The 25,675-nt window shown below is 37.5% G+C and overlaps 1 protein-coding gene across 1 annotated transcript in view; it reads right to left on the reverse strand.

Moving 5' to 3' along the window:
• The window catches only part of PKHD1 (PKHD1 ciliary IPT domain containing fibrocystin/polyductin), a 714,107-nt gene that overhangs the window by 557,608 nt on the left and 130,824 nt on the right, over positions 1–25,675 (reverse strand). Inside the window, exons 33-34 of the mRNA XM_044005152.1 lie at positions 16,048–16,267; positions 38–188 (exon numbers count right to left, since the gene is read on the reverse strand). Of these exons, the coding sequence (XP_043861087.1) occupies positions 38–188; positions 16,048–16,267 (371 nt within the window). The remainder of the gene's footprint in view (positions 1–37; positions 189–16,047; positions 16,268–25,675) is intronic.

A 25,675-nucleotide genomic window follows, 5' to 3' on the forward strand; every position in this document is an offset into this window, starting at 1 on the left:
CTGTTTGGATCAGTCTGTAAAAAAGATTTGATTATACCTGAGTGTTCTGGCCCCAGTTTTTCCGTATCTCAGTAATCTTGGCGGTAATTGGCTGATTAGGTGCCTCACACTCCATCTCTGCCTCAGTTTCCATGGTAATGTTACAGGAGCTATTATAGATGAGAACTTCATCTCTTTCCACTTTAGGGCTGAAACGAGAGGGGAGGTTAAATGGGGTGTCATCAATCTTAATGAAATGCAATTATTTTTACTCTTATTAATCATTGCAAGCCATTAGCTTGTGGCAACTACAGGCCACCATTTGTCAAATTTTGCAAATTTCTGTAATTTTGTTTCCATTCTTTTATTGTTTATTTGTTTTCCCTTTATCTGCAACCCCTGCAATGAAAATATATGCGGTAAATATCTTTCACTAAGGCTTTGCTCTTTTCCAAATCTATTAGAAACATTAGCAAAAAAAAGCATCTTTCTCCCACTCCAAACCAACAAGCAAAGCAGGGATGACACGGCCTGTTTTGAAGATGGAAACAAACATTGGGGAGAGATTTTTCTCTTTCCCCCTTCCCTCTTCCTGCTCTTACTCACACTTAGCACTGGGGGAGTGAATAGCCTTTATCCCCCCCAGGGCAGAGGGAGAAATTGGAAAACCCACACAACTGGCTAACTGGTCCCTAATTCCAACTGTGAAAAAATGAGCTCATTTAGGCTTTCAATTCCCTCTCCCCAGCTGATGGCAATGAGTCTCTGTTGCTAGGAGTGGAACATTAACTTAGTAAATTAATTAAACTTACTTAACAGCCCAGACTAAGGAGATTCGATATATGTGCCAGTTATCCTCCCAGCCACTGACTCTAAAAGCCCCTCTTGCACTGAGTAGAGAAGTCAGAAGACAGAAAATGAAAGATAGCAGCCTGACAGTTTTACTTAGAAAAACAAAACGTTTGGACTCATTGGAGGCAGTTTAGGGGGGCATTAAGGATATTATGCCCAACAGCTGTGATCTTTTCTCAGACTTAGTCCTGACTGTGGGCATTGTTATAACTAACTCACAGATTATTCATATTATTGATAAGTGTGTTATCATCATCATACTTGATATTTGTGTCATATTTTATATTTTCAAGTAATTTCTGTAGCCATTATTAAATTTCATCTTCTGTTTTACAAGGAGGAAATTGAGGCTGAGAAATTACATGACTTGCTTAAGGGTCACACAACTACCCAGTAGAAGAACCAGAACTAGTCTTTAGGTCTACTAACTCTTTCTGCAGTCATCTTTGAGATGTACCTGGTCAAATGTTAGGTAGTGAGTTAACTGTCACAAAGTGTTCCAGCAAATGTCCAGCAATCAGTCAAACAATATACCTTTATCAAGTTCCTATGTATTAAATATAGCCAGCTGGGTGGTGTAGTGGATAGAGCACTAGGCTTGGAGTCAGGAAGATCTAAATTCAAATCCAACCTCAACCACTCATTGGCTATGTGACTTTGGGTTAAGTCAAGAGAGTGAGATTTCTCCTGCCCCTTAGATATAAGTGACTTAATAGTAGTACTAATCAGTTTAGAGACTACAAACTGTCATTTAAAATATTTAGATATTCTTTAGTAGCTTAAGCAAATGATAATGAAATAAGATAGATATTGGTAGGAGAAAATGCAAATGCTATATTGTCAACTTGTCTGCTTCATCACTTACCTAGAATCCATCTATCTGACTTCCAATTGTGGTTAGTTATAGCTACCAATCAGCTTAAAGGTCAATTACAAAAAATAGTAACTTCTGAGCTGAAAGGGACCAATCAGAGCTAGGGAGAAGTTGGAAAGTCAAGCTTAAAGCAATATGGTGGAAATCCCTGATAATAGAAAACAACTCAGAAGACTAAAGGTAAGAGAGGCATCCTATGTCATGAGCCTGTTACTTAGTAACAGGGTTATTTTAAGTAGGGTATATAGAATGGCAAGTGACTATGCTGATATCTAACTGGTGGTTTCTTCCTTCCTATTCCATACTTATTGTATATGTACCACTTGGATTGTGTTAAATTGTAGAAGGAGTCATTGTATATAAATACCCATGGATCGGCTTTATTGTGATACAGGATCCCTCTCTCAGTAAATCTATTTTCTTTTGGCTTGCAGGCTTTGGTTTTTCCTTTGTCTAATGGTGCAACTTAGAAATTTTTGCAACAGTCACTTAACCCATCAGTTCCTCATCTGTAAAATGGGGACACACCAGAGAAGGAAATGCAAACCACTCCCAGTATCTTCACCAAGCAAAAGGTCCATCAGGTCATGTAGAGTCAGACGCAACAACAACAACAAACATCCCAAATGAAATAATCACCATTCAAACAGTTTTCGTTCTATTGGAGGAGATATCATGAACATGTAGAAAGATGAATAAAATAAAATATATACAGATTAAATACAAAATATGTATTTCTTTTTTTCATCTTAGTATTTTTTCCAATTACATGTAAAAATAGCTTTCAACATTCATTTTTGTAAGATTTTCAGTTCCAAATTTTTCTTCCTCTCTCCCTTCCCTCTCCACTCCCCAAGATAACAAGCAATCTGATATAGGTTATGTATGCACAATCATGTTCAACATATTTCCACATTAATCATGTTGTGAAAGAAGAATCAGAACAAAAGGGAAAACCATGAGAAAGAAAAAACAAAAAGCAACAAAAAAGTTAAAATAGTATGCTTTGATCTATATTCGGAATCCAAAGTTCTTTTCCTGGATGTGGAGATCATTTTTATATCAACAGATTTTTGGAATTGTCTTGGATCATTGCATTTCTGAAAAGAGCTAAGTCCCTCATAGTTGGTCATCACACAAAGTTGCTGTTACTGTGTACAATGTTCTCCTGGTTCTGCTCACTTCACTCAACATCAGTTCATATAAGTCTTTCCAGGTTTTTCTGAAATCTGCCTGCTCATCATTTCTTATAGCACAATGGTATTTCATTACATACATATACCAAAACTTGTTCAGCCATTCCACAATTGATGGGCATTCCCTCAATTTCCAATTCTTTTGCTAACATGTGGGTCTTTTCCCCTTTTTTATGATCTCTTTGGGATACAGGCCTAGTGGTGGTATTGCTGGATCAAAGGACATTCACTGTTTTATAGCCCTCTGGACATAGTTTTTATAGCCCTTTGGGCATGGTTTAGTGTTTTCAATCAACATCAAAAATGTTTCTTTCAACCAAACATTACAAAATCAAGCATCAGGAGTTCACAACTAAAGAGTCTCTAAGACTATCTAACATTTTACTTAAGTAAACTTGCTGCTGAAAAAGGCCTAGCTCATTCTCCAATGGATATGTGGTTAAAAGATACCTATGCTATTCAAAGGAACAGCAAAAAGGACACTAGACTTGGAAGACCTGAGTTCAAATTCTGTCCTAGACATTCACTTGTCATATGACCCTGCACAAGTCATTTAGCCACTCAGTGTCTCAGTTTCCTCATCTACAAAATGGGGGAGGGGAGAAACAGACTCAATGACTCCTAAAGTCCTTTCCAAATCAATAATCTGAAAAATGCTATCCATATCTAGAGAAAGAACTGATGGAGTCTGAATGCAGATAGAAGCACACTATTTTTTCATTTTTGTGTGTGTATGTGTTTTTTCTTTCAGTGTGTGTCTTCTTTCACAACATGACTAATATGGAAATATGTTTTGCATTATTACACATGTAAAAATTTTAAAATAAATAAATCTATAATCTTCTAAACTACTGTTAAACTCAAATAAAATAGTTCCCTATGGGCCACATACTGACTTAGAAAACCACATATTAATGGTACCTATGTTGCATTGTATTTTAATGTATTTTTGTTAAATAATTCCCAATTATATTTAAATCTATTTCAGGTTCACTCTGGAGTATTGCAGGCCAGACACCTCTGCTCTAAACAACAATGTAGAATCATTCCAAATAACTAATAAAAAGAGAAGTCCAAATCAAAACAAGCCTCAGGTTTTACCTAATAACCAGACTATTGGTCAGGCTAATAAAGACAGAAAAAATCAATGTTGGAGAGGTTGCAGAAATAAGACAATAACATATTACACGCTTGATGGAGTAGTAAATAGGTCTACCCATACTAGAAAGCAATTTTTTGAAAGTGACTAAATTGTCCATACCCATTCATACAATCGTTTGGAATATATTTCCAAGAGGCTAAAGATGGAAAACAAAAAATCCAAAAGATACCAAAATGTTCATTGCAACCTCTTCTCTGAGACTTTAGGCTGCAGAGCAGCTGATAATCTTCACTGGGAAAGAGAGTTTACTTATCAAGAATTTTCCAAACCAACATAATCACAGGCCCAATCCAAAAAAAGAAAATGGCCTCACTTCAACTTTTATGGTCTAGCAAAGCGCTAGAAACAAAATACATATTCATCCCTTATTCTGAGACGAAACTTGCATCCCTTAAGCCTTCAAATATTGGTCATGACTTTGACCTCTGAAACAATAGAAATTAAGTCTCCTTTCTCTTTCACATTGCAGGTCTTCAATTCTCTATTTTTTCTCCTTCAAATATTTAAAAACAGCTATTATGTGTCTCTTTCCCTCTCCTTACCATTTATTTTTCTCTTTTCCAGCTTCAGTTCCTCATGTGACATTAACATAAACAATGGGGGCAGATAGGTAGCTCAGTGGATAAAGCACTGGCTTTGAAATTGGGAGGACTCAGATACTGGCTAACTGTGTGACCCTGGGAAAGTCACTCAACCCCAATTGCTTGCCACTGGACCCAGATGGCTCTGGAGAAGAGTGAGGTTGGTGACTTTGCACAGTCCTGCCTCACTTAAATCCAATTCACTACAAGTCATGACTATCACCTCCAGATGTCATGGTCCTCTCTGAGATTGAAGGACAAACAACAATATCAACGATACCTCGATTGTCTTCTTAGGCCTGGCTTCAGCTTCTCAATGCTCTCTTAAAAACTGACGCATAGAACTAAACAGAATACCCCATATACAGTGTGACTGGTGTAGATTATGGTAGTATATGCCCTTCTGTAAATTTGGACATGATACCTTTATTAATACACCCTAAAATTGCATCTGTGTTTGGCTTTTTTTTATTAATAGGTACATATTAAGACTTATCTAAGATCAACTAAAACCTCACACCATTTCCACACAAAGTGATATTAAGCCTTGACCATATCTGTAAAGTTGATTTTCTAAATGTAAATATACGACTTGGCCTTTATCCCTATTACATTTCATCTTATTAGATTCCAGCCCATTGTTCCAATCTGATGAAATCATTTTGGATCTTAATTCCATCATTTGTTTCTAGCTACCCTCTAAGCTCTATGTCATCTGAACAATTGATTAACATGCCTTCTATGTCTTTATCCAGATTGTTGATAAAAAATATCTATATATCTGGGCAGCTAGGTGGCCCAGTGGATAAAGCACAGGTCCTGGATTCAGGAGGACCTAAGTTCAAAAGCCAGCCTCAGGAACTTGACATTTACTAGTTGTGTGACCCTGGGCAAGTCACTTAACCTTCATTGCCCCACAAAGAAAAAAAAAAATTCCAAACAGAGCCAAGGGCAGAGACCTATGGCATGCTACCAGAGACTTTCTTTCTGCTGACATTTGTCCATTAATCAAAAGTCCTTGGCGGGGCAGCTAGGTGGCACAGTGAATAAAGCACCGGCCCTGGATTCAGGAGTACCTGAGTTCAAATCTGACCTCAGACACTTGACACTTACTAGCTGTGTGACCCTGGGCAAGTCACTTAACTCCCATTGCCCCACAAAAAAAAAAAAAAAAAGGCCTTGGATTTGCTTGTTCAACTATGAATCCATCTAATCAAACTATCATTCAACCTGCATTTCTCTCTCTAGAGCTAAGGAAAAAATCATAGCTTTTGTCAAATATCGTGACAAAAATCAAGATACACAATGTCTAGTTTACCAGTGTGGCAGCCATATTGAACTGGCATAGCTTGATTTTAGTAAACATGCATTTTATTCCTTTTTTCCTAATAAACATTTTTATTTATACTTTTGAGTTCCAATTTTTATCCCTTCTTCCCTCCCTCCACCCCGCCCAAGGGGGTAAGCAATTAGATGTGGGTTATACATGTAGGAATATGCAAAAACATTACCATATTAGTCATTTCATATAAGAAAACTTGAATAAAAGAAAAAATGAAAGAAAGTGAAAAATAGCATGCTTCAGTCTGTGTCACATCAATATCAGTTCTTTCTTTGGAGGTAGATAGCATGTTTCATCAATAGTCTTTGGGATTGTCTTGGATCATTGTTTTGTTGAGAATAAGTCACTCACAGTTCTTCATCAGACAATATTGCTGTCTCTGTGTACAATGTTCTCTTGGTTCTGCTCACTTCAACATATATCAGTTCATATAAGTATTTCCAGGCTTTTCTGAAATCATCCTGCATGTCATCTCTTATAAAACAATAATATTCCATCACAATCATATACCACAGTTTGTTTAGCCATTTCCCAATTAATCGATGTCCATTCCTTTGATTTCCACTTCTTAGCCACAACAAAAAGAGCTGCTGCAAATATTTTTGTACAAATAGGTCTTTTTCTCTTTGGGGGAATGTCTTTGGGATATAAACCCAGAAGTGGTATTGCTGGATCAAAGGGTATGCACAGTTCTATAGCCCTTTGGGCATAAATCCAAATTCCTGCATCTCTTTATACTTTAATTATCTTCAAACTGTTGGGATTGGCAATGAATTTATTGAGTTTCCAATGCTTAGCACTGTACCTGGCACTTAAATGCTAGTTGACCTATCACCTGGATTTTACTTTCTAGGATTCAGCTTTTTCCCTTCTATAAAAATTGGAGGGAGGGGAGCATTTGCCCATTTCCAGTCTTCTACCATGTCCCTCTTCTCCATGATTACTAGATGATTATTAATAGTGGTTCTGTGATTACTTTCAGAACACTGCAATATAATTTGTCAGTAATTGAGAACTTGAATTAATTGAAAGCAGTTAAGTATTTAAATATCTTGCATTTTCATTTACAAAATCAAAGAATCCCAGAATTTCAGAATTAGAAGGAACTTCAATGTACATGTAGTGCAATCCAGCCCAGAAAGGAGTCCCCCACTTCAATACATCCAGCAAGTGGTCATTCAGGCTCTACTCTATTTTTCCCTTGAGAAGAAACATACTACCTCCCATTCCACTTTTGGAAAGCTCTAATTGTTAGGCAGAATCTCAACACATCAACTTTTGTCCATTGCTCCTGGCTCTGCAACATGAGAATAAATAGAACAAGTCTAATCTTGCTTCCACATGAGTCTTTCAAATACTTGAAGATAATTATATGCCCCCTGTTGATCCTTGTCTAAGGTAAACATCCCCAGTTCTTTTTTTTCTTTTTTTTCAGGGCAATGAGGGTTAAGTGACTTGCCCAGGGTCACACAGCTAGTAAGTGTCAAGTGTCTGAAGCCGGATTTGAACTCAGGTCCTCCTGAATCCAGGACCAGTGTTTTATCCACTGCACCACCTAGCTTCCCCCCATCCCCAGTTCTTTCAACCAGTACTCATATGGAATAGACTTGAGGCTCTTCACCATTTTAGTTGCCCCACTCTGGACCTTACCTACCTTAACAAAATCCTTCCTAAACTGTAGTCTGGCATGTAAAGAGTAAAATAACCATCATCTCCTTATTCCTACAAGTTATGCTTCCCTCAGTGCAGCCCAAGATTGCATTAGCCCTTTTGTTTGCCATATCATATTATTGATTCATATTGTGTTTACAATCTACTAAGACTGCCAGATCTTCTTCAGACAAACTGCTACTTAAGCTTGTACTTGTGAAGTCAATTATTTTGAAACCAGGTATGGGTTTATATTTATCTCAATGAAATTTCATCTTTTAAGATCCTGTTGAGCCCAGTGTTCTAGCCTGTCAAGATGTTTTTGGATCTCGGCCATCCACTGCATTAACTATTCCTCCTAGCTTTGGGCTGTGTGAATTGGATACATATAATATCCATGCCTTTGTTAAAGTTATTGATAAAAAGGTGAAATAACAAAGGGCCAAGAAAAGATCCCTGAAGCACTCCACTGCAGACTTCCAAATTGACATAAAATCAGCCATTCAGACAGTTATGAATCCAATTCATTGTATTATTGGCCAGCCCACATTCCTCCATCTTTTCAAAAAGAATAACATGAGATTCATTTCTGGCATTAAAAAAGAATAACATGAGATACTTTGTCAAATATGTCTATAGCACTCTGCTGATCTATCAACCCAATGATGAAAGGAGGGAAGGAAGGAAGGAAGGAAGGAAAAAGGAAAAAGGAAAAAGGAAAAAAGGAAGGAAAGGAGGGAGGTAATCTAGTATGATCTATTGTTACTGAAGTTATGTTATCCATCTTAATCAAATGTGTTATCTTAATAGTTTGAAAATCATTCTCCTTTGTGGAAATTCAAGTCATATTAAAAGAGTCCTGCTGCTTCATTTTTATCCATTTACACTATATAACCATCCCCAACTAGAATATCTAGCTATTCCTTTTTTATATATTTTATAAGCCCGAAGTCATATACACAACACTTTGCAAAACTTGAAGGACAAAGTAAATATTTGTTATTATTATTATCAGTATTATTATTAATCTTTTGATACTATTCTTACATATTTGTACTATCCTTGTATCCATCTAAGACTATTTCATTTCTTTCTTTTTAAAACTTTTTGTAGTAATATTTAAAAATTATAATACAAATTAGCACAGACCTAGGGTCTGAAAATATAATACTTGTTGTTTTTATAATGTTTTATAATATTTGTACTTTTATTCTCTCATTTGGTAAGTAGATAGAATGCTGGAATCTGAGTCAAGAAGACATGGTTGAAATCCCACTTCAGACACTTAAAGCACTATATTATAAATTTTAGCTATTCCCATAGCTATCCTAGAGTTACAAGCATGACTTGTATTTATCCTTGGACCAAGATGAAGAGAAATTAAGTGACCTTACCTAATTAATGGCAAGTAGGTACTAGAAACCTGTCTCCTGACTCCAACACCCATCTTCATGTCACTAGATTAGTTGGTTCTTAAGAAAATGCATCTAACAAATATTTCATTTGCATTTATTTCACAATTAAGTATGTACTGTATCCCATGTGTAAGAAGTTCTGATGACTTTTCAGAAAAGATGAATAAGGCACTATCCCTGCCATCTGATAATTTATAATCTAATGACTATCCAGATAGTCCCAAACAGAGTATGGTAATTGTCTTAAGGGCTATGCAAAGCTCAACAGAGATTCAAAGGAAAGAGTTAACACAATTAGCTAGGGAAAGACATCCTAAGAAAGTACAATTTAGGAGAGATCTTATGGGATGGATGAGATGCAATATGGCATAGTAGATGAAGTGAGGAAGTTGGGGTCAGAAAGAACTGGGTTCAAGCCTGCTTCCAACATTTACTAGCTTTGGTTTCTTCTCTTATAAAATGAGATTAAACTGGATGATTTCTAAGGTCCCTTTTTAGCTTTAAATCTACAATTCTATGATCCTATGAGTAGAAATGGATGGAAGGCATTACAGGCTGAAGGAAGAGCATTAACAAAAATATAGAGCTTGAAAAGGGCAGAGTGTTTTCAGGGAATACATTTTTGAGTTTGGAAGAAACATAGGGCGAATATAGGGGATTAGAGATGACCAGAATAGTCATTTTTCATCTATACAAAAGACTGGAATGAGGATTGACTGGAAATGAAGAAATCACTTAGGAAGTTTATGCAAAGAAACTGGAAGGCTGAATGAGTCATAACCATGGGGTATGGCAAGGTTGCATTTGAAAGAGATTACAATGGTAAAATGAGTAAGACCACCCTCCCCCCCCAAAAAAAATGTTAATTTCTTTGGGGTGAGGGCTATAGAGGTGGTTTCACTTTTGTCTTTGTATTCTCAATGATATAAGAGGCAGGTAGATACTGCAGTGGATGGAGCACTGAGTGGATATCACTTTAATCATTTGCTAACTGAGTAACCCTGGGCAAATCACTTAACCTCTGTTTGCCTCAGTTTCTTCACCTACAAAATGAAGATAATAATGGTGCCTACCTCCCAGGGTTGTTGTGAGGATCAAATAAATTATTATTTATAAAGTTATTGGCACATAGTAGGCTCTTAATATCTAGTTGTTTGCTTTCTTTCTCCAATGTTTTGCACAGTACCTGACAGAGAAGGCACTAGGGAAATGCTTCTTGAGTGGTTAATTGAAAGAAAGTCATAGCTGTATTGTTGAGGTTCTTGAATACCAAGATACTAGTTTGAATTTAATTCAGTAGGCATAGAAAGGCACTTTTGAATATGAAAATGACCTAGTTAGAGAAATGCTCTAGGACAGGGATTCTTAACATTGTTAAGGTGGACCCCTTCAGCAGTTTAATGAATACTATGACCATTTTGTCAGGATAATGCTTGTAAGTGTACAAATTAAATATCCAGGACTACAAAGGAGACTAATTATATTGAAATACAATTATCAGGGTTTTTAAGTTTTCTGATTTAGAAAGGCTTATCTGGCAATGGTGCATCTAATGGCTTGGGAAATGGTTAGAAATAGAGAAATCACTTAAGAGACAAGGAAGACAGTCTAGGAATAGAGTAATTGAGCACCTGAAAAAGGGCGGTAGCAGTGGGGAAAGGATGGTTAGCTAGATGGAAGAGTTAAGATCCATAATACTTGGCAAGCCATTGTATGGAAGAATTGAGGGAAAGGGGAATGACATAGATGATTCTAAGTTTAACTGGAGAATTATACTGATATTACAAAGTCAGGCAAAGGAGAAGCTGGTTTAGAGAGGAAATGATGAGTCCCACTTTGGACTAAAGATGGAGGTGGCAGAAATAATCAAGTTAAGACATCCAGAACATAGTTTGAAATACAAATATATAGGTTGGGTTAGAGGCTAAGGCTAGACCAAATCTATAGGTTGGGGAAGAGGTTAAGGCTAGACCTAGAGATTGAAGTATCATTGGAATAAGGTAATAATTGAAGCCATAGGAACAGATTAGATGCCCAAATATAAACCTCTAGAGAGCAAAGAAATTTTATAATAGACACTTAGGGGAATGGTGGCATTGAGTGATGGGGGAAAACTATACATCTGTAATGAATTGTGGATTTGAATACAATAAGAAAAACATAGCAAAATGAAAAGGATATTTCCATTTTCATTTTCCTCATCTCTGAAATGGAGATAATAACTACTTTATAGGGTGGTTGTGTGTATCAAAAGAGATAATGCATGTAAAGCATTAGGTAAACTTTATAGTCCTAGAAAAATACAAATTATTGTTATAAAATGTAAAAAATTATAGCCCATTACTATAGTCCTGTATTATTAAGCCAATTCACAAATATGTATATACCAAGCATTATGCTTGCAAGACTATGGGGATAAAAAGACCAAAATTAAGTGGTTCCTGCTACTATGGAAGGAGACAGCTAGGTGGCTTGGTGGAGGCACTGGACTGGGAGTCAAGAAGACCTGAATTCAAATCTTGTCTCAGAAACTTACTAGCAATGTGACCCTGGATAAATCCCTTAATCAGTTTACTCATCTGTAAAATGAGCTGGAGAAGGAAGTGACAAGCCATTCTATATCTTTGCCAAGAAAAACCCAAATGGGGTCAGAGAAAGACAGACACAATGGGAAAAGGATTCAGCAACAACAACAACAACAACAACAACAACAATAACAACAAGCCCTTAAGGAGCTCAGTTACCTCTACCACCAAAGTAAGGTGTATCATTAAAAGTCTAGGAGGAGGGGCAGCTAGGTGGCACAGTGGATAGAGCACTGGCCCTGAAGTCAGGAGGACCTGAGTTCAAATCCAGCCTCAGACACTTAACATTTACTAGCTGTGTGACCCTAGGCAAGTCATTTAACCCCAACTGCCTCAACCAAAAAAAAAAAAAGTCTAGGAGGAACTGTGTAGGACCCAGTAGAAAAGGAGTATTTCTTCACAGTGCAAGGTTATTACCCTCACGGGCAACCTCCCCTTTAATTCTCTTCTGAGGAGGCTATTGTGTTTCTGGGCTTAGTGTCTTTTCTGTCCTTTGTCTGTCTAAATAGTCAGAGGCAAACTGGTCATCACTATGAGAAGCAACATGCTTCACCAAACATGGTGCTAAATTTAAAGTAAAAGGACCAGAGTTGGAATTCTAATTCTAGCCTTGTGTGAGACCTTGCCCAAAGCACTTTTCAGCTCTGAGACTCAGTTTCCCCATTTGCAAAATTAGGGTATTGGACTGGATGATCTCTAAGATATCTTCCAAATCTATATCTGTGGAGAAGGGAGGGGAGGGATGGAAACTGCTACATGCCTACAGTTTTCACCTTCACACACACACACACACACACACACACACATCAGAAGTATGATTAATGACTGCTCTCGGGCAGATGCACATAGCAGTTCTATGGGCTTCCCCAGAACTTTCTCAATTACTCAACTTGAGAGAAGAGTCCTTAAATGTGGGTTTTTTCCAGTCCAAGATATAATAGTTACCCAAGCAGTTGAGCAGCATCCTTGAGAGGAAGCGCACATGCCCAATGTTACATGTCCTCACATGTGACCCAAGAGGAGGCTTCATGTAAAATATTCCTGAATCCCTGCCTTCTGGTTAGAGGGAGTTAGGTTAGAGAAGTTAGTTGGTTAGATGAAGTTAGAGGAAGTTAGACCTCTAGTTAGAGGAAGAAGGGAATTTGCTAGGTATCATGCTTTCTAGCAAAGAAGGGAGTTTTCTTGAACAATGCCAGCACTACGGATTTTATCAAAAATAACTCCAACTTCAAGAATGAGGGGATTGGACCTTCTGCAGTGAGATCGGTGGTTCCTGAGCAGCTTTGTTCTTGGAGAAGAAAGAGGATCACCAACATGGCCTTTGTAACTGGAGGATGGACAAAGAAATAATATCACAAGATGGTGGGGAGAAAAGACTTGATCTTTGCTCCTCACTATTATCAGGAGTTATTCAAAGAGTTTGATCTGAAAGGAAGGGATTTGTTTTTTCAGGAGCAACAGAGTATGTTAGTCCTACAGAGTGTCATTAGGAGGGCCTGTGTAGAAAGGGTTATTTCACCAAAATGCCAAGATGTTACTCCACTGGCAACCTCCCCCTCAATTTCCTTCTGAGTCTAATGTAGGTTTACTGTATTTTCTGATTCTTTTTAGGACCCCTGTGAATCTTTTTCACTTGGGGGGGGGGATGGGTAAAATAAAAACTATCCTCTACTTGAAATATATTTGTTTCCTTGAGTAATGCTATGGGATCTGGGAACTAGCTTATATTTGTAGAAACTTAGACATGAGCTATACACAAGCTATATTTAAACATTTCACAGAATAAAGTCTAGAGAGGTAATAATGAGCCAAAATTATAAATAACCTTTTGAGGCAATCTATGAGATTTGATGCATTCTGTGTAAACTCAAGCCTTGGGAAGCTCTGGGTCATGGATTCTATCTAAAATGAGTGCTTTAGATCAGTGATTTCCATGTTCCCTTTAAGACTAATGATCTACTGCTCTTATTGTCAAGCATCCGAATAAAAATATGGTCCCAAATCTCCACCAAACAACTGAAATATTTTGTCTACTCTAGGAAGCCAAAATAAGTTCTCTATAAGTGGATGGGAAAATGGTGCAAGAAGAGAACATTGGATTGTGTCAGAACACTTGGGTTCCATTTCTGTTCCTGCAACTAACTAGCTGCATAACTTTAATTATTTTATTTTTTTGTTTTTGCTGGGCAATGGGGGTTAAGTGACTTGCCCAGGGTCACACAGCTAGTAAGTGTCAAGTGTCTGAGGCCAGATTTGAACTCAGGTACTCCTGAATCCAGGGCCAGTGCTTTATTCACTGCACCACCTAGCCGCCCCAATAACTTTAATTATTAAGTCATTTCTCTAAGTCTCATTTTCCTCATCTGTTCAAATGAGGCATTGGTCTAAATAGTCTCTAAGGTCTTTTCCAATTCTGCCACTTTAGCCATGAACAGCACTTAAATAATACCACTGAAATGAGTTAAAGCTGCCATGAAAAGAAGCAGATGTCCACATACTTAAGTCAGAACCTAAAGGGAATTAGACATCAGGACTAATGGAAATTATTAATCACTTTAGGAAACCCTAAAGAAATTTACTCTATTATACCATTAGATTTTTTCTTTTCTATGGTTTTCATACAGATCTGTATCTTAGGTAGAGCTGGAGACTTACAGCTTGTTTGCCACAAGTAGATGAAGGAATATCAAAAGCATTAGCAGATTCAGTTCAATTCAACTCCACAAGTAGTACCTACTATGTGCCAGATGCAGATGCTGTGCTGGGTGCGAGGGAAAAATGCACATGCTCACAAACACACACACAAAAACCACACACACAACCAGTCCTTGACCCCTCAAAAAGCTTGTTTAGGGGAAATAGTATTTACATAGAAAATCAAATACAACTACTGCTTATTGATTTAGAAGATGGCACTTATGCAAAGAAGACTAAGGTAGGCAGTATTTATTGTTGGATATAGTACAAATGATACTGGGAGTTCTGTGTTGCTGTTGAGTTGTTTTTAAGTCGGATCCAACTCTTCATGCCCCCATTTGGGGTTTTCTTTAGCAAAGGTACTGGAGTGGTTTGCCATTTCCTTCCCCAACTCATTTTACAGATGAGGAAACTGAGGCAAACAGGGTCATATGGCTACTAAGTACCTAAGGTCAGATTTGAATTCAGGCCCTCCTGACTCCAGAGCCAGCACTCTAACCACTGTGACACCTAGCAGGATCAATTGTCCCAGGTAGAACTACAACTTGTCATTGTAAAAGAACTTACATTCTACAGAAAGAAGAATGACTTCCCACAGAACCCATATTATCTTAGAGCATGAAAAAGTCAGGCTCCTGAAATACAATGGTTATTTTTCTCTTTGATTCTTTGTGATTTGCTCAGTTTGGGGTTTTGTTTTGATTTCATTTTCTAAGCTGTAAATAAAACCTCCATCAAATGATCAAAAACAGCCATTCCAGCTAGGTAGGCAAAAGAGTAGTTTATACCTAAAAGTCACAGAGAACAAAAAAAGGATGCAGCCTCACATGATGTTGAGAGAGAGAGACAGAGATAGAGACAAAGACAGAGGCAGAGACAGAGACAGACAGAGACAGAAACAGAGAGAGAGAGAGTGACAGAGAGAGCAGTCTTGAAATATGGTAGTATTTGAAAAATGAGTTAAACATCATCTTTTTTTTCTTCTAAAAACCAAGGCAATCTCAGAGCACTCCATGTTGTCTTGCTATTTCCCTCACTTATTTGGAGAAAAAAAATTAGTTTGGGGAGAGAACCTGGGAAGGTTCAGCCACTTATTTGTTCTTTTGAGGTTAGAAAAAAAAAGTAAATCCACATAAGCTTATGGTTTCCAAATCCTAAATCTACAGTAATTTTGTCTGTGCTTCTCTCTTCCTTTGAATAAACACTGTACAATCTGCTGGATTTCTCTGTGACTTTTTCTTTTAAAAAAAATGCATGAATCTGTTTGGAAAGAAAAGAAACGGGAAAAGGGGGGGAACCCTTCTGTTTTTCATAATGTCTAATCTTTTTCCCCATTGGCATTCACCAGATGTTGCTTTGGATAGGAAGATAAATATTAAAATCTAAGAGAGAACAAAGCAGACTGTTTACTGGGTAGATTTTTTCAGATGTTCTCCTGAACACTTGAAAAAGACAGGAGATGCTTTGATATCCATGCTGGGTGGAATCCACAATGGAATGCCCCCTCTCGACCATCTGAAACATGGGTCACTCAGGTACCCATTGGATCTGGGATACTGAAATAACCAGGGTAATCCCTCCTACCATGCAATTCCTAAACCCCACTAGTGTCATAATGAAAGGAAGAGGCAGAGAGAGTGAGAGAGAGAGAGAGAGAGAGAGAGAGAGAGAGAGAGAGAGAGAATATTTGAATGGGGACCAAGGGTTTTATTACCTCACAAAAAGTCCAGAGAATAATCCTAGGGATGAGTCTACCTGATGGTCCAGAGTTAAGTTACACCAAGGACTTTCTTCACACATGTAGATATAAGACCAAGATTTTAACAGGCTATTGGTCCCCATGGTGACAGTCAATTCACACTGGATGTAGGTTGCCTTGGTAGCTTCACAGCTTTCCTCCAAGGGCCTTAGGTTGCACAGGAAAGCCAAGGAGACTGCAGGGGGAAATGGACAAAAAACAAAACAACAACAAAAGAGCTAAGTTGAAAACTTGAATTCATTTTAATTTATCAGAACGCTTACCAATGCTAAGCTCACTTGACTAATCTGGAAACAAGGAGAAGGAAGGGCGGAAGGGCAGAAGGAAGGAAGGAAGGAAGGAAGGAAGGAAGGAAGGAAGGAAGGAAGGAAGGAAGGAAGGAAGGAAGGAAGGAAGGAAGGAAGGAAGGAAGGAAGGAAGGAAGGAAGGAAGGAAGGAAGGAAGGAAGGGTGACAGAAGGAGGAAGAGAAGGAAGAAGATAGGAGATGGGACATCTTGGTTTAGGAACATCAAGTTGCTTAGTATAATTGAATAATCACGTACAGAGGAGTAAAGTGTAAGAAAATTGGAAAAGTAGGAAGAAACAAGATTGTAAAGACCTTTAAATACCAGACAAAAGTCTTTATACTTGATTCTAGAGGTGACAGAGGGCCACTGGAGTTGAATGGTTAAGATTAGGGAGAGGAGGAATAGTCCTGACATGGCCAGACTTACACTTTAGGAAAATCACTTTGGCAATTGGGTAGAGAATGGGTTGGAGTGGGGAGAAACTTGCAACATCAAAACCAACCCTAATAATTCTAAATCTGTGATCTTATGAATCTATGATCTGATAACTTCAGATTCAGAAGTCCAAGACAGTTAAGTATCTGCCATAACCACAACTTTGTAGGGAGTCTAGTAAAGGGGAAGAATGACTAGCAGTGATGATGCAATCCTGACTTCTCTTTCCCTGGCAGAGAGAGGCAGAGAGAGAGAGAGAGAGAGAGGGAGAGAGAGAGAGAGCAAGAGAGAGAGAGAGAGAGAGAGAGAGAGAGAGAGAGAGAGAGAGAGAGAGAGGGCAGATTTCAGAGATGGCTTTTGTGTCAAAGGGGAGACAAAAGTATAAGCACAAGAAAGACATAGGAGTCATGGTCCTACCTACCAGTTTTTATTGGGACAACAGCTATTTTGATGGTATTTTGCACACAATGAGGATCCTGAACAAAGTACCAACAGCAAAATGCATCCCATGAATATGCATTTTCCAGGGACTGCCTTGGTTCCCACATACCCAGGACACCCCAATTACTAACATTCAACAATCTATTAATCAATCATAACTAATCATTTATTATCATGGTCCAAGTCCCCAAAGTTACCCAAAGTAAGCATCTTATCCAAGTAATTAAACAGTCTCCCATATAGAAAAGTAATCCTTGGGACTAGACACAAGAGAATGTTGTTTTCAAAAAGACAAAAAAAAAAAAACCCACACAAAGATTCATCAAATTATATCCCAGGGAGCTTGGGGTCAAATGCTGCAAAAATTCTGTAACATTACCAAAGGATCCTCTTATGAGAATTTAGAAAGTGTGATCATTACGATCTGAAATGAGATCATCAAGAATGGATCACATAAGGCTAACCTCATCTCCTTTATTTGATATAGATGCTAATCTTATAGATTAAGGGAATGTTGGAGACATAGTACATTTGAATTTTAGCAAGACATCTGAAAAAGTCTCACAATAACCTCATGAACAAAAAGGACCAATATATAGCAGATTTGTAATTTCCAAGTTTGAGATTGCAGATTCCTGGGGGATATAACAGAAGCTGGGCAAAGGGGGGAGATAGAGGGATGAGGCAGTTATTTCAAGGAGTCCATATCCAATCATCTATTTTTCTTAATGAGCAGATACAAATAGTACAGTTCTTATCATGTAAGTGTTCACAAAATATTTCAATGTTATGAAGGGGCCCACATACTCAAATACATGACAATTGGATAGATTTCAAACTGGTTGAAAGACCAGACACAAAGCATAGTGATTAATGCATTGATGTCAACTTGGAGGGAGGAAGCTAATAGAGTGCATGAGAGATCTGTACTTATCTGCATTCTGTCAAAATTTTCATCAATAACTTAGATAAAGAAATAAATGGCATACTTATCTAATTTGTGGATAAAATGAAACTAGAAGGGATAGCTAGTGCATTGCATGATAAAATGAAGTTAGAACATTGGGACATTATGCTATACAAATTCAATACATTATTTGATATATATTAAGGAACAAGGTACACTTGCATTCAAAAACATAATTGCATGAGAACGCATTAGGATGGGAACATAAAGTAGAGTGTATCCAGGCAATAAGTTTTTGTTAAAAAAAAAAAACTGGGAGTGCTAGTGGACTAGACATTCAGTATTATATCAACTGTTGGATATGGAAGCCAAAACTATTAGGATCTTATGATGGATGAATAACTCTATACATTGCCTTGGTGAGAGCACATGTAAATTTTCGTGATCAGTTCTGGGTATCAAGGAGCAACTAGAAAGGCACAGTAGATAGAATGAAGGGCCTGGAGTAAGGAAGACTCATCTTTTGAGTTCAAATTCAGCCTCAGACACTTGCTAGCTGTGTGACCCTGGGCAAGTCACTTTCCCCTGTACACCTCAATTGTAAAATGAGCTGGAGAAGGAAATGGCAAACCTCTCCAGTATCTTTGCCAAGAAAATCCCAACTGGGGTCACAAATATTCAGACATGACTGAAATGACTCAACAACAACATCTTGGCATCAAGCTTTGAGAAGGATATTGTCGAGTTAGAAAATGGCCAAGGAAAGGTGACCACAATGGTGAGAAGGCTTGAAACCATGTCATACAAAAAGGAACAATAATGGTAGCTAAAAGTTTATATAGCAATTAGAGGTTTACAAAGCACTTTGTCCCCCTCACTACCTTTAACCCTCACAACAATTCTGAGAGGTAGACATTACCCTTTTACTTAGGTATTATTACTCTTTTCATAGACTTACAGGGTTATGTAACTAATGTCAAGGGTGCAGTTTGAATTCAGAACTCTTTTCATTATACCACCAAAGAACTGGAGATGTTTAGACCTAAGGAGATTAGGGGGGACATGAGAGCTATCTTCAAGTATTTAAAGAGCCATAACGTTGTTAAGGGCTAAAATTCTAGCTAAACTGTCTAAAATATCTAATGAGTGGTCGCCAATAAATTATAAGCTTTAGCAAGAGTTAGACTTTTAAGCATTTATTAAGGAGAATAAGAATTTGGTAAAGAGAGAGAAAAAGGCCTAGATTCCTATCTATTAAAGGGAGAGCACATTTCTAGCTCCGCTCTCCACCAGAGTCCAGAGGAAAGAGCGCGAGAGTGAGCGCCAGTCTCTTCCTTCCTCCTCCCACTAGTCCGCGTCACTTCCTGATGCCAAAGAAAAGACTCCTGGTCTTGCCCTCAAAGACCTTCGCTTCATGGGCAGAACTCTTCTACAGTAAGTATCCAGCAGGTGGCGTTATTCCAATCATTACAGTCCCCCCTGTTGTTCCTCAAGAAACAAAATGTTTCCTTGACGGAACAGTAAAAAGAATATAATAACTATTGCTAACTAATAATATGTGAACAACAATTGTTAAGGGCTAAAATTCTAGCTAAACTGTCTAAAATATCTAATGAGTGGTCGCCAATAAATTATAAGCTTTAGCAAGAGTTAGACTTTTAAGCATTTATTAAGGAGAATTAGAATTTGGTAAAGAGAGAGAAAAAGGCCTAGATTCCTATCTATTAAAGGGAGAGCACATTTCTAGCTCCGCTCTCCACCAGAGTCCAGAGGAAAGAGCGCGAGAGTGAGCGCCAGTCTCTTCCTTCCTCCTCCCACTAGTCCGCATCACTTCCTGATGCCAAAGAAAAGACTCCTGGTCTTGCCCTCAAAGACCTTCGCTTCATGGGCAGAACTCTTCTACAGTAAGTATCCAGCAGGTGGCGTTATTCCAATCGTTACAACGTGGAAGAAAAAACAGCCTTGTCCCAGTTAGTCCCAGAAAACATAATTAAGAATGGGTGGAAATTAGAAAAGACAGATTTCCAGGCATTCTATATGACAAAGATCTTCCTAACAATTGGGGCAGCTTGGTGGCACAGTGAATAGAGCACCGGCCCTGAAGCTGGGAGGATTGTGTTCAAATCTCACCTCAGACACTTATTCTCTGTGTGATGCTGGACAAGTCACAACTCCAATTGTCTTAAAACATCCAGGGCCATCTCCAGTCATCCTGATGCATATCTTGCCCCTGTACCCAGATAGCTCCAGAGGAGAGAGTGAGGTTGGTGACCTTGGACATCCCTCCCTCACTTAAATTCAATTCACTGAAAGTCATGACATCACCAGATATCATGGTCTTGGAGAATGAAGAACAAACAACAACAATAACCCTAACAGTTAGAGCTGTCTAAAAGTTGAAAGTATTGCCTTGATAGATAGTGAGTTCTCCATCACAAAAAGTATTCAAGTATAGGCTGAATAGTCACTTGTTGGGAATACCATGTGGCAGTCAGGTAGCACAACAGATAGAGTGCCAGGTCTGAAGTCAGGAAGATTCATCTTCCTGAGTCAAATCTGGCTTCAGGCACTTAAACTTGTTTGCCTCAGTTTTCTCATCTGTAAAATGAACTGGAGAAGGAAATGGCAAAGCACCCAGATAGGGCCACAAAGACTCAGACATAACTGAACAACAGCAAGGAATCATAGAAAAGAAATTCCTTTTCAAGTAGAAACTAAATTAGAGAAGACCTCTAAAGTTTCTTTCAACTATAATATTTTAGTATTTCATTATTCTGTACTAAGAATTGACATGTTTATCATGTTTTAAAGTTTGCAAAATACTTTACATACATTATTTTGTTTGATTCTCAAAACAAACCCCATTGAGAAATTACTACCAGTACTAACAACCACATTTTTAAGATTAAACTAAGGTTCAGAGAAGTTGACTGATTCACTAGTGTCCACACAACCAGTAAGTATCAGAGGTGGCATTTAAACCTAGCTAACTTCGGTCCACTATACCATCCTTTACCACACCATGCTATCTCTATCATTAAAGGGCTGGACAAAATTACTTTTGGATAACTATAACAAACAGTGGGATGAAGACAATTTTATATGAAGACAGGCTAAAAAATATTAGGATTCTTTAGTTAAGAAACAAAGTTTGAGAAGGGTTATAAAATCAAAGTCTATAAAATCCTGAAGGGTAATGGAGCCAGCAGTGACTGGTAGGGTGGCCTAATAGAAAACACATGGATCTAAGAGGCAGGCAATATGGGCTCTCCTCCCAGCTCTTTACTAAAAACCTGTTTGACCTTAATCCCTTTAACCTCTCTCTATATCTTAATTTCTTCATCCAACAAATGGTAATGATAATCTTTTCCTTTCCACAGGGTTGTGAGGATTAAATGAGATCACAAATGGAAAAGTGTTTTGAAGAGTTGGGAGTTCTAATCAATTGGAAATGGCTGACCAAATTGTGGCAGATGAATGTAATGGAAATTATTGTATCATAAAGATTGATATATATGGGAGTCAAATGGGAAGAAATATGAACTGATTCAGGGTGAAGTAAGCAAACCAGGGGGGAAAAAAACAATATACACAATGACTAAACCAATGTCAAAGGAAAGAACAATAACAATGGAAACTAGATGTTGAGTAATTATAATAACTACATCTGGTGCCCAAGAAGAGTTAAGAAAATGACCTCCCTCCTTTCTTTGAAAAACTGGGGAGCTCTGAGAGTGGAATTATTTCAAATGCAATCATATATGGTTGATGTATTTGGCCGGGTTTGTTGAACTACATTTTTCCCTCTCTTTTTTTAATTCTTTGATACAAGGGCTGGGTCTCCAGGTAGAGAAGCTAGAGGGATATAATCAGAAATAAAGGTTGATGTAAAAACAAAAGATATCAATAAAAAGAAAAGTTGGGAGCAAGATAAATATAAGGCATTATTATTGAAAACATACTGGAATAAGGTGTTTTCTCTTGAGGACTGAAAGGGAGTTCTTAGACAAATAAAAGGAAGCACAAATTCACACAGGAGACAATAAACTAAAGGAAATAAATGATTATGCCAAGAGTCAGTAGTACAGACTAAAAATACAAATAGTTTCAAAAGTTTATTGCTTCCTCTTTGGCACAAAAAAAATCAGCAAAATCAATAACATTATGTCCATATAGATAAAAAATGAAAAAAATCATATGGAAATTTTCTAATTGTGACCAGTACACATGGGTAGTCCATGCTTCCAATGGATTTATCCTAAATAATGTGGTTTCTCTCAGGGCAAACTAGCCAAATAATTACAAACTTCTTCCTCTTTTTTTTTTTTTACTTTTATAGACCCAGCCTTATGATAAGCTGCCCCAACTAGATATTTTATTGACATAATGCTAATAATAGTAATAATAATAATAGGTACCATTTATAAAGCACTTTAAGGTTTGCAAAGCACTTTATGAGTACTATCTCGTTTGATCTTCATAACAACTGTGGGAATAAGTACTATTCTTATCCCTATTTTATCAGGAAACTGAGGCAGATGGGGTTAAGGGACTTGCCTACAGGGTCACATAACAAGTTAAATATCTAAGGCTATATTTGAATTCAGGTCCAAGCCTGGCTGATAAAACTAATAAAAGTCCTGGAGGAGGTAGATTTAAAACAAAGAAAACAGATGATAGCTTTAGAACTCTAATCAACCTTAGAAGATCATTTAGTCTAATGTATTCTTTTTACAAATAAGGAACCTGAAGCCAAGAGAGGGTAAATGATTGTCCAGCATCACATAGTAAGTAAGAAACAAGGCTACAATTTGAACCCAGATCTTCCCATTCCAAATCTAGTTGAGGTTTGGGGATTCAGGATGCTTTTAGGGATTAGATGTCTTTTAGTTCAGCTTCTGAACCAATACATGATATTCAGGAATCCACAAAATTAGAAAGCTGGAAGAAATCACCTACCAAGTGCAGGGGTTCTTAACCTTTATTTACATCATGACCCCCTTTGGCAAACTGACGAAAACTTAGAATAATATTTTTAAATGTATAAAATAAAATGCAAATGATTGAAACAGACCTAGGAAGATTAAATGATTTGCCCAAAGTCACACAGATACTATACATCACAGGAAGGATTTGAATCCAGGTTATCTGTCTTTGGAGTCAATGATTTTGTCCATCATATTACTATATTCTCTCTTCACCAGAGCCTAAATGAAAGTGAACTCTGTGGCAGCAGAGATTCAAATTAAATAGAAGAAAGGGTTTTTGCAACAGTGATCTTGTGGAACTTCCTTTACTGGTGATATTTAAAAAAAATACAACAGATTTTCATCAGCCTTGGATGGTTTGTATGTGATAATATAGGAAGTTAAGGGAATGGAGTAGATGAACACTCAACTTCCTTTCCATAAAATTGTAGAATTAAATACCTTATTTCTCTTTATTTCTTTCCTCTCTCTACTCTCTCCCTTTCTTTCCTTTTCTTTTCCCTCCTTTTCCTTTCATCCTTTCCTTCCTTCCCTCCTTTCTTCCTTTCCTTCTTTCCTTTTCTTCCTGTTTTTTCCTTCTTTCTCTTCCTTTTTTGTCTTTTTTTCTTTCTTTTATTCTTTTCTATAATTTCTCTTTTCATCTTGTCTTCCTCTTTTTTTATCTTCCTTTTTCTTTATTTGTTGACTTCATTCTTTCCCTCCTTTTTTCTAGACCAAGCCAAAGTATCTTCTTGGAGTAAACAGCAAGGCTTCTGCATGATCTGTGTGTTTTTACTGCCACCTCGTGGCTGTTTTAAGAATTGCTGTTTAGGATTTCTTTGCTTGTTTCCACTGATTTTGAAATGTCACCAATGTCATCTGGAGTTTCTGGAAAGCAATGTCAAGGTGCTCTAAAATCCAATTCCTGATGTGAGTATTCCTTAATTTTTTTTTCAGTACTGAACACTGTAGTTGGCTTAAGTACCATAATTCACCTCTTTTCATTCTTGTAGTTGAAATAGACTCCTTCAAATAATACCAAGCTGCTCCCTGAGACAAAAACCAAAAAGACAAAAAAAACTCATCTTTTTAACACCAATATTCTTCTGCTGCTGCTGCTATTTGTATGTCAATCATGGAACATCAGAACTGGAAAAAATGTCAAAATTGTAGGTGACCCTTCCCCCCACCCCAAATGATGATGGGCAGCACATTACTGAAAATTATTTTCATGGAAAAATTAACATGAAAATTATCCAGAACATGTATGATTGGAAAAGGAGATGAACTGGTTATTGATAAGAGCAAGATGGATGATAACCTGAGTGCTTCACAGAATGTTAAAAAACCAAGAGGAAGGTTTGAAATTGGCATCCTCCATGGAGGACTCATAGGACACGAACACAGAATGAACAGGATGAGAACATGTGGACAGAGTGGAAAAACCACTCCCAAATCTCTTAAAATATAATGTTCAAACTTCTTGAAATATAACATCTGCAGGTGACAATGAAAAATAATTAGCATGTTGAAGGATGGAATTATGATCCAGAAAATGCAAGCTAAAAAGATGGGCTGGGTCTAAAATGATAGTTTAATAAAGAAAAAAACATAAAGTGATAAATTTGGATTCTAAAATTCAATCGCATGATAATATAAATGGGAACGGTATGAGAACACAGTAATTAAGTGCAGGGTGAGATCAAGGGGAGACAATTTAGTTCACTGAAATTTCAATGATTCAACAGTACATCTAATAACCACAAAAAGGAATGCAGTTTTAGGAGGCATGAAGAGGAATATAGTGTACAGAACAAGGGTGTTCACAGTCCTGCCTTGGTCTGCCTTCAACAGGCCACATCTGGAATGCCACATCTATAATGCCAATTTAGTTCTAAATTCCCAGTTTTGAGGACATTAATCGACTGGAGAGCAGTATGATGAAGGAACTAGAAATCACATTAAGATCCTCTAAAAGATCTGAGGATGTTTAGCAGAGAAACAGAAATAGGAGAAAAAAAAGTTCTATTCAAATATTTTACATGTGGAAGAGAAATTAGCCTTGTTCTAGTAAGGCTGCAGCAGGCAGAATCAGAAGGAATAGGTGAAAGCTGAAAGGAGGCAATTGATTTTACCTCACAGTTCGTTATCAAAGTGGGGAAATGGGCGGGTCCAAAGCAAGTTTCCTATCATACAAATTATTTATGTGGATAACATGACTCATTAGAGTTGTAGCAGGGAGGATTACTGGTCATCATGATTGAACAGGGCCACTAGGTGGTACAGTGGATAGAGTGCTGAGTCAGAAGATACAAGTTCAAATCCTGCCTCAGACACTTGCTAGCTGTGTGAACCTGGACAAGTAACTTTACCCTGTTTGCCTCAGTTTCCTCATCTGTAAAATGAGCTGGAGAAGGAAATGGCAAACCGCTCTAGTATCTTTGTTAAGAAAACCCCAAATAAGGTCACAGAGAATCAAGCATAACTCAAAAACAGCAACAAGTGATTGAACAAAATCTTTTAAGGTCCTTTCTAACTCTGAGAT

This window comes from Dromiciops gliroides, chromosome 4, assembly GCF_019393635.1.
Source record: "Dromiciops gliroides isolate mDroGli1 chromosome 4, mDroGli1.pri, whole genome shotgun sequence".
Taxonomy (NCBI): domain Eukaryota; kingdom Metazoa; phylum Chordata; class Mammalia; order Microbiotheria; family Microbiotheriidae; genus Dromiciops; species Dromiciops gliroides.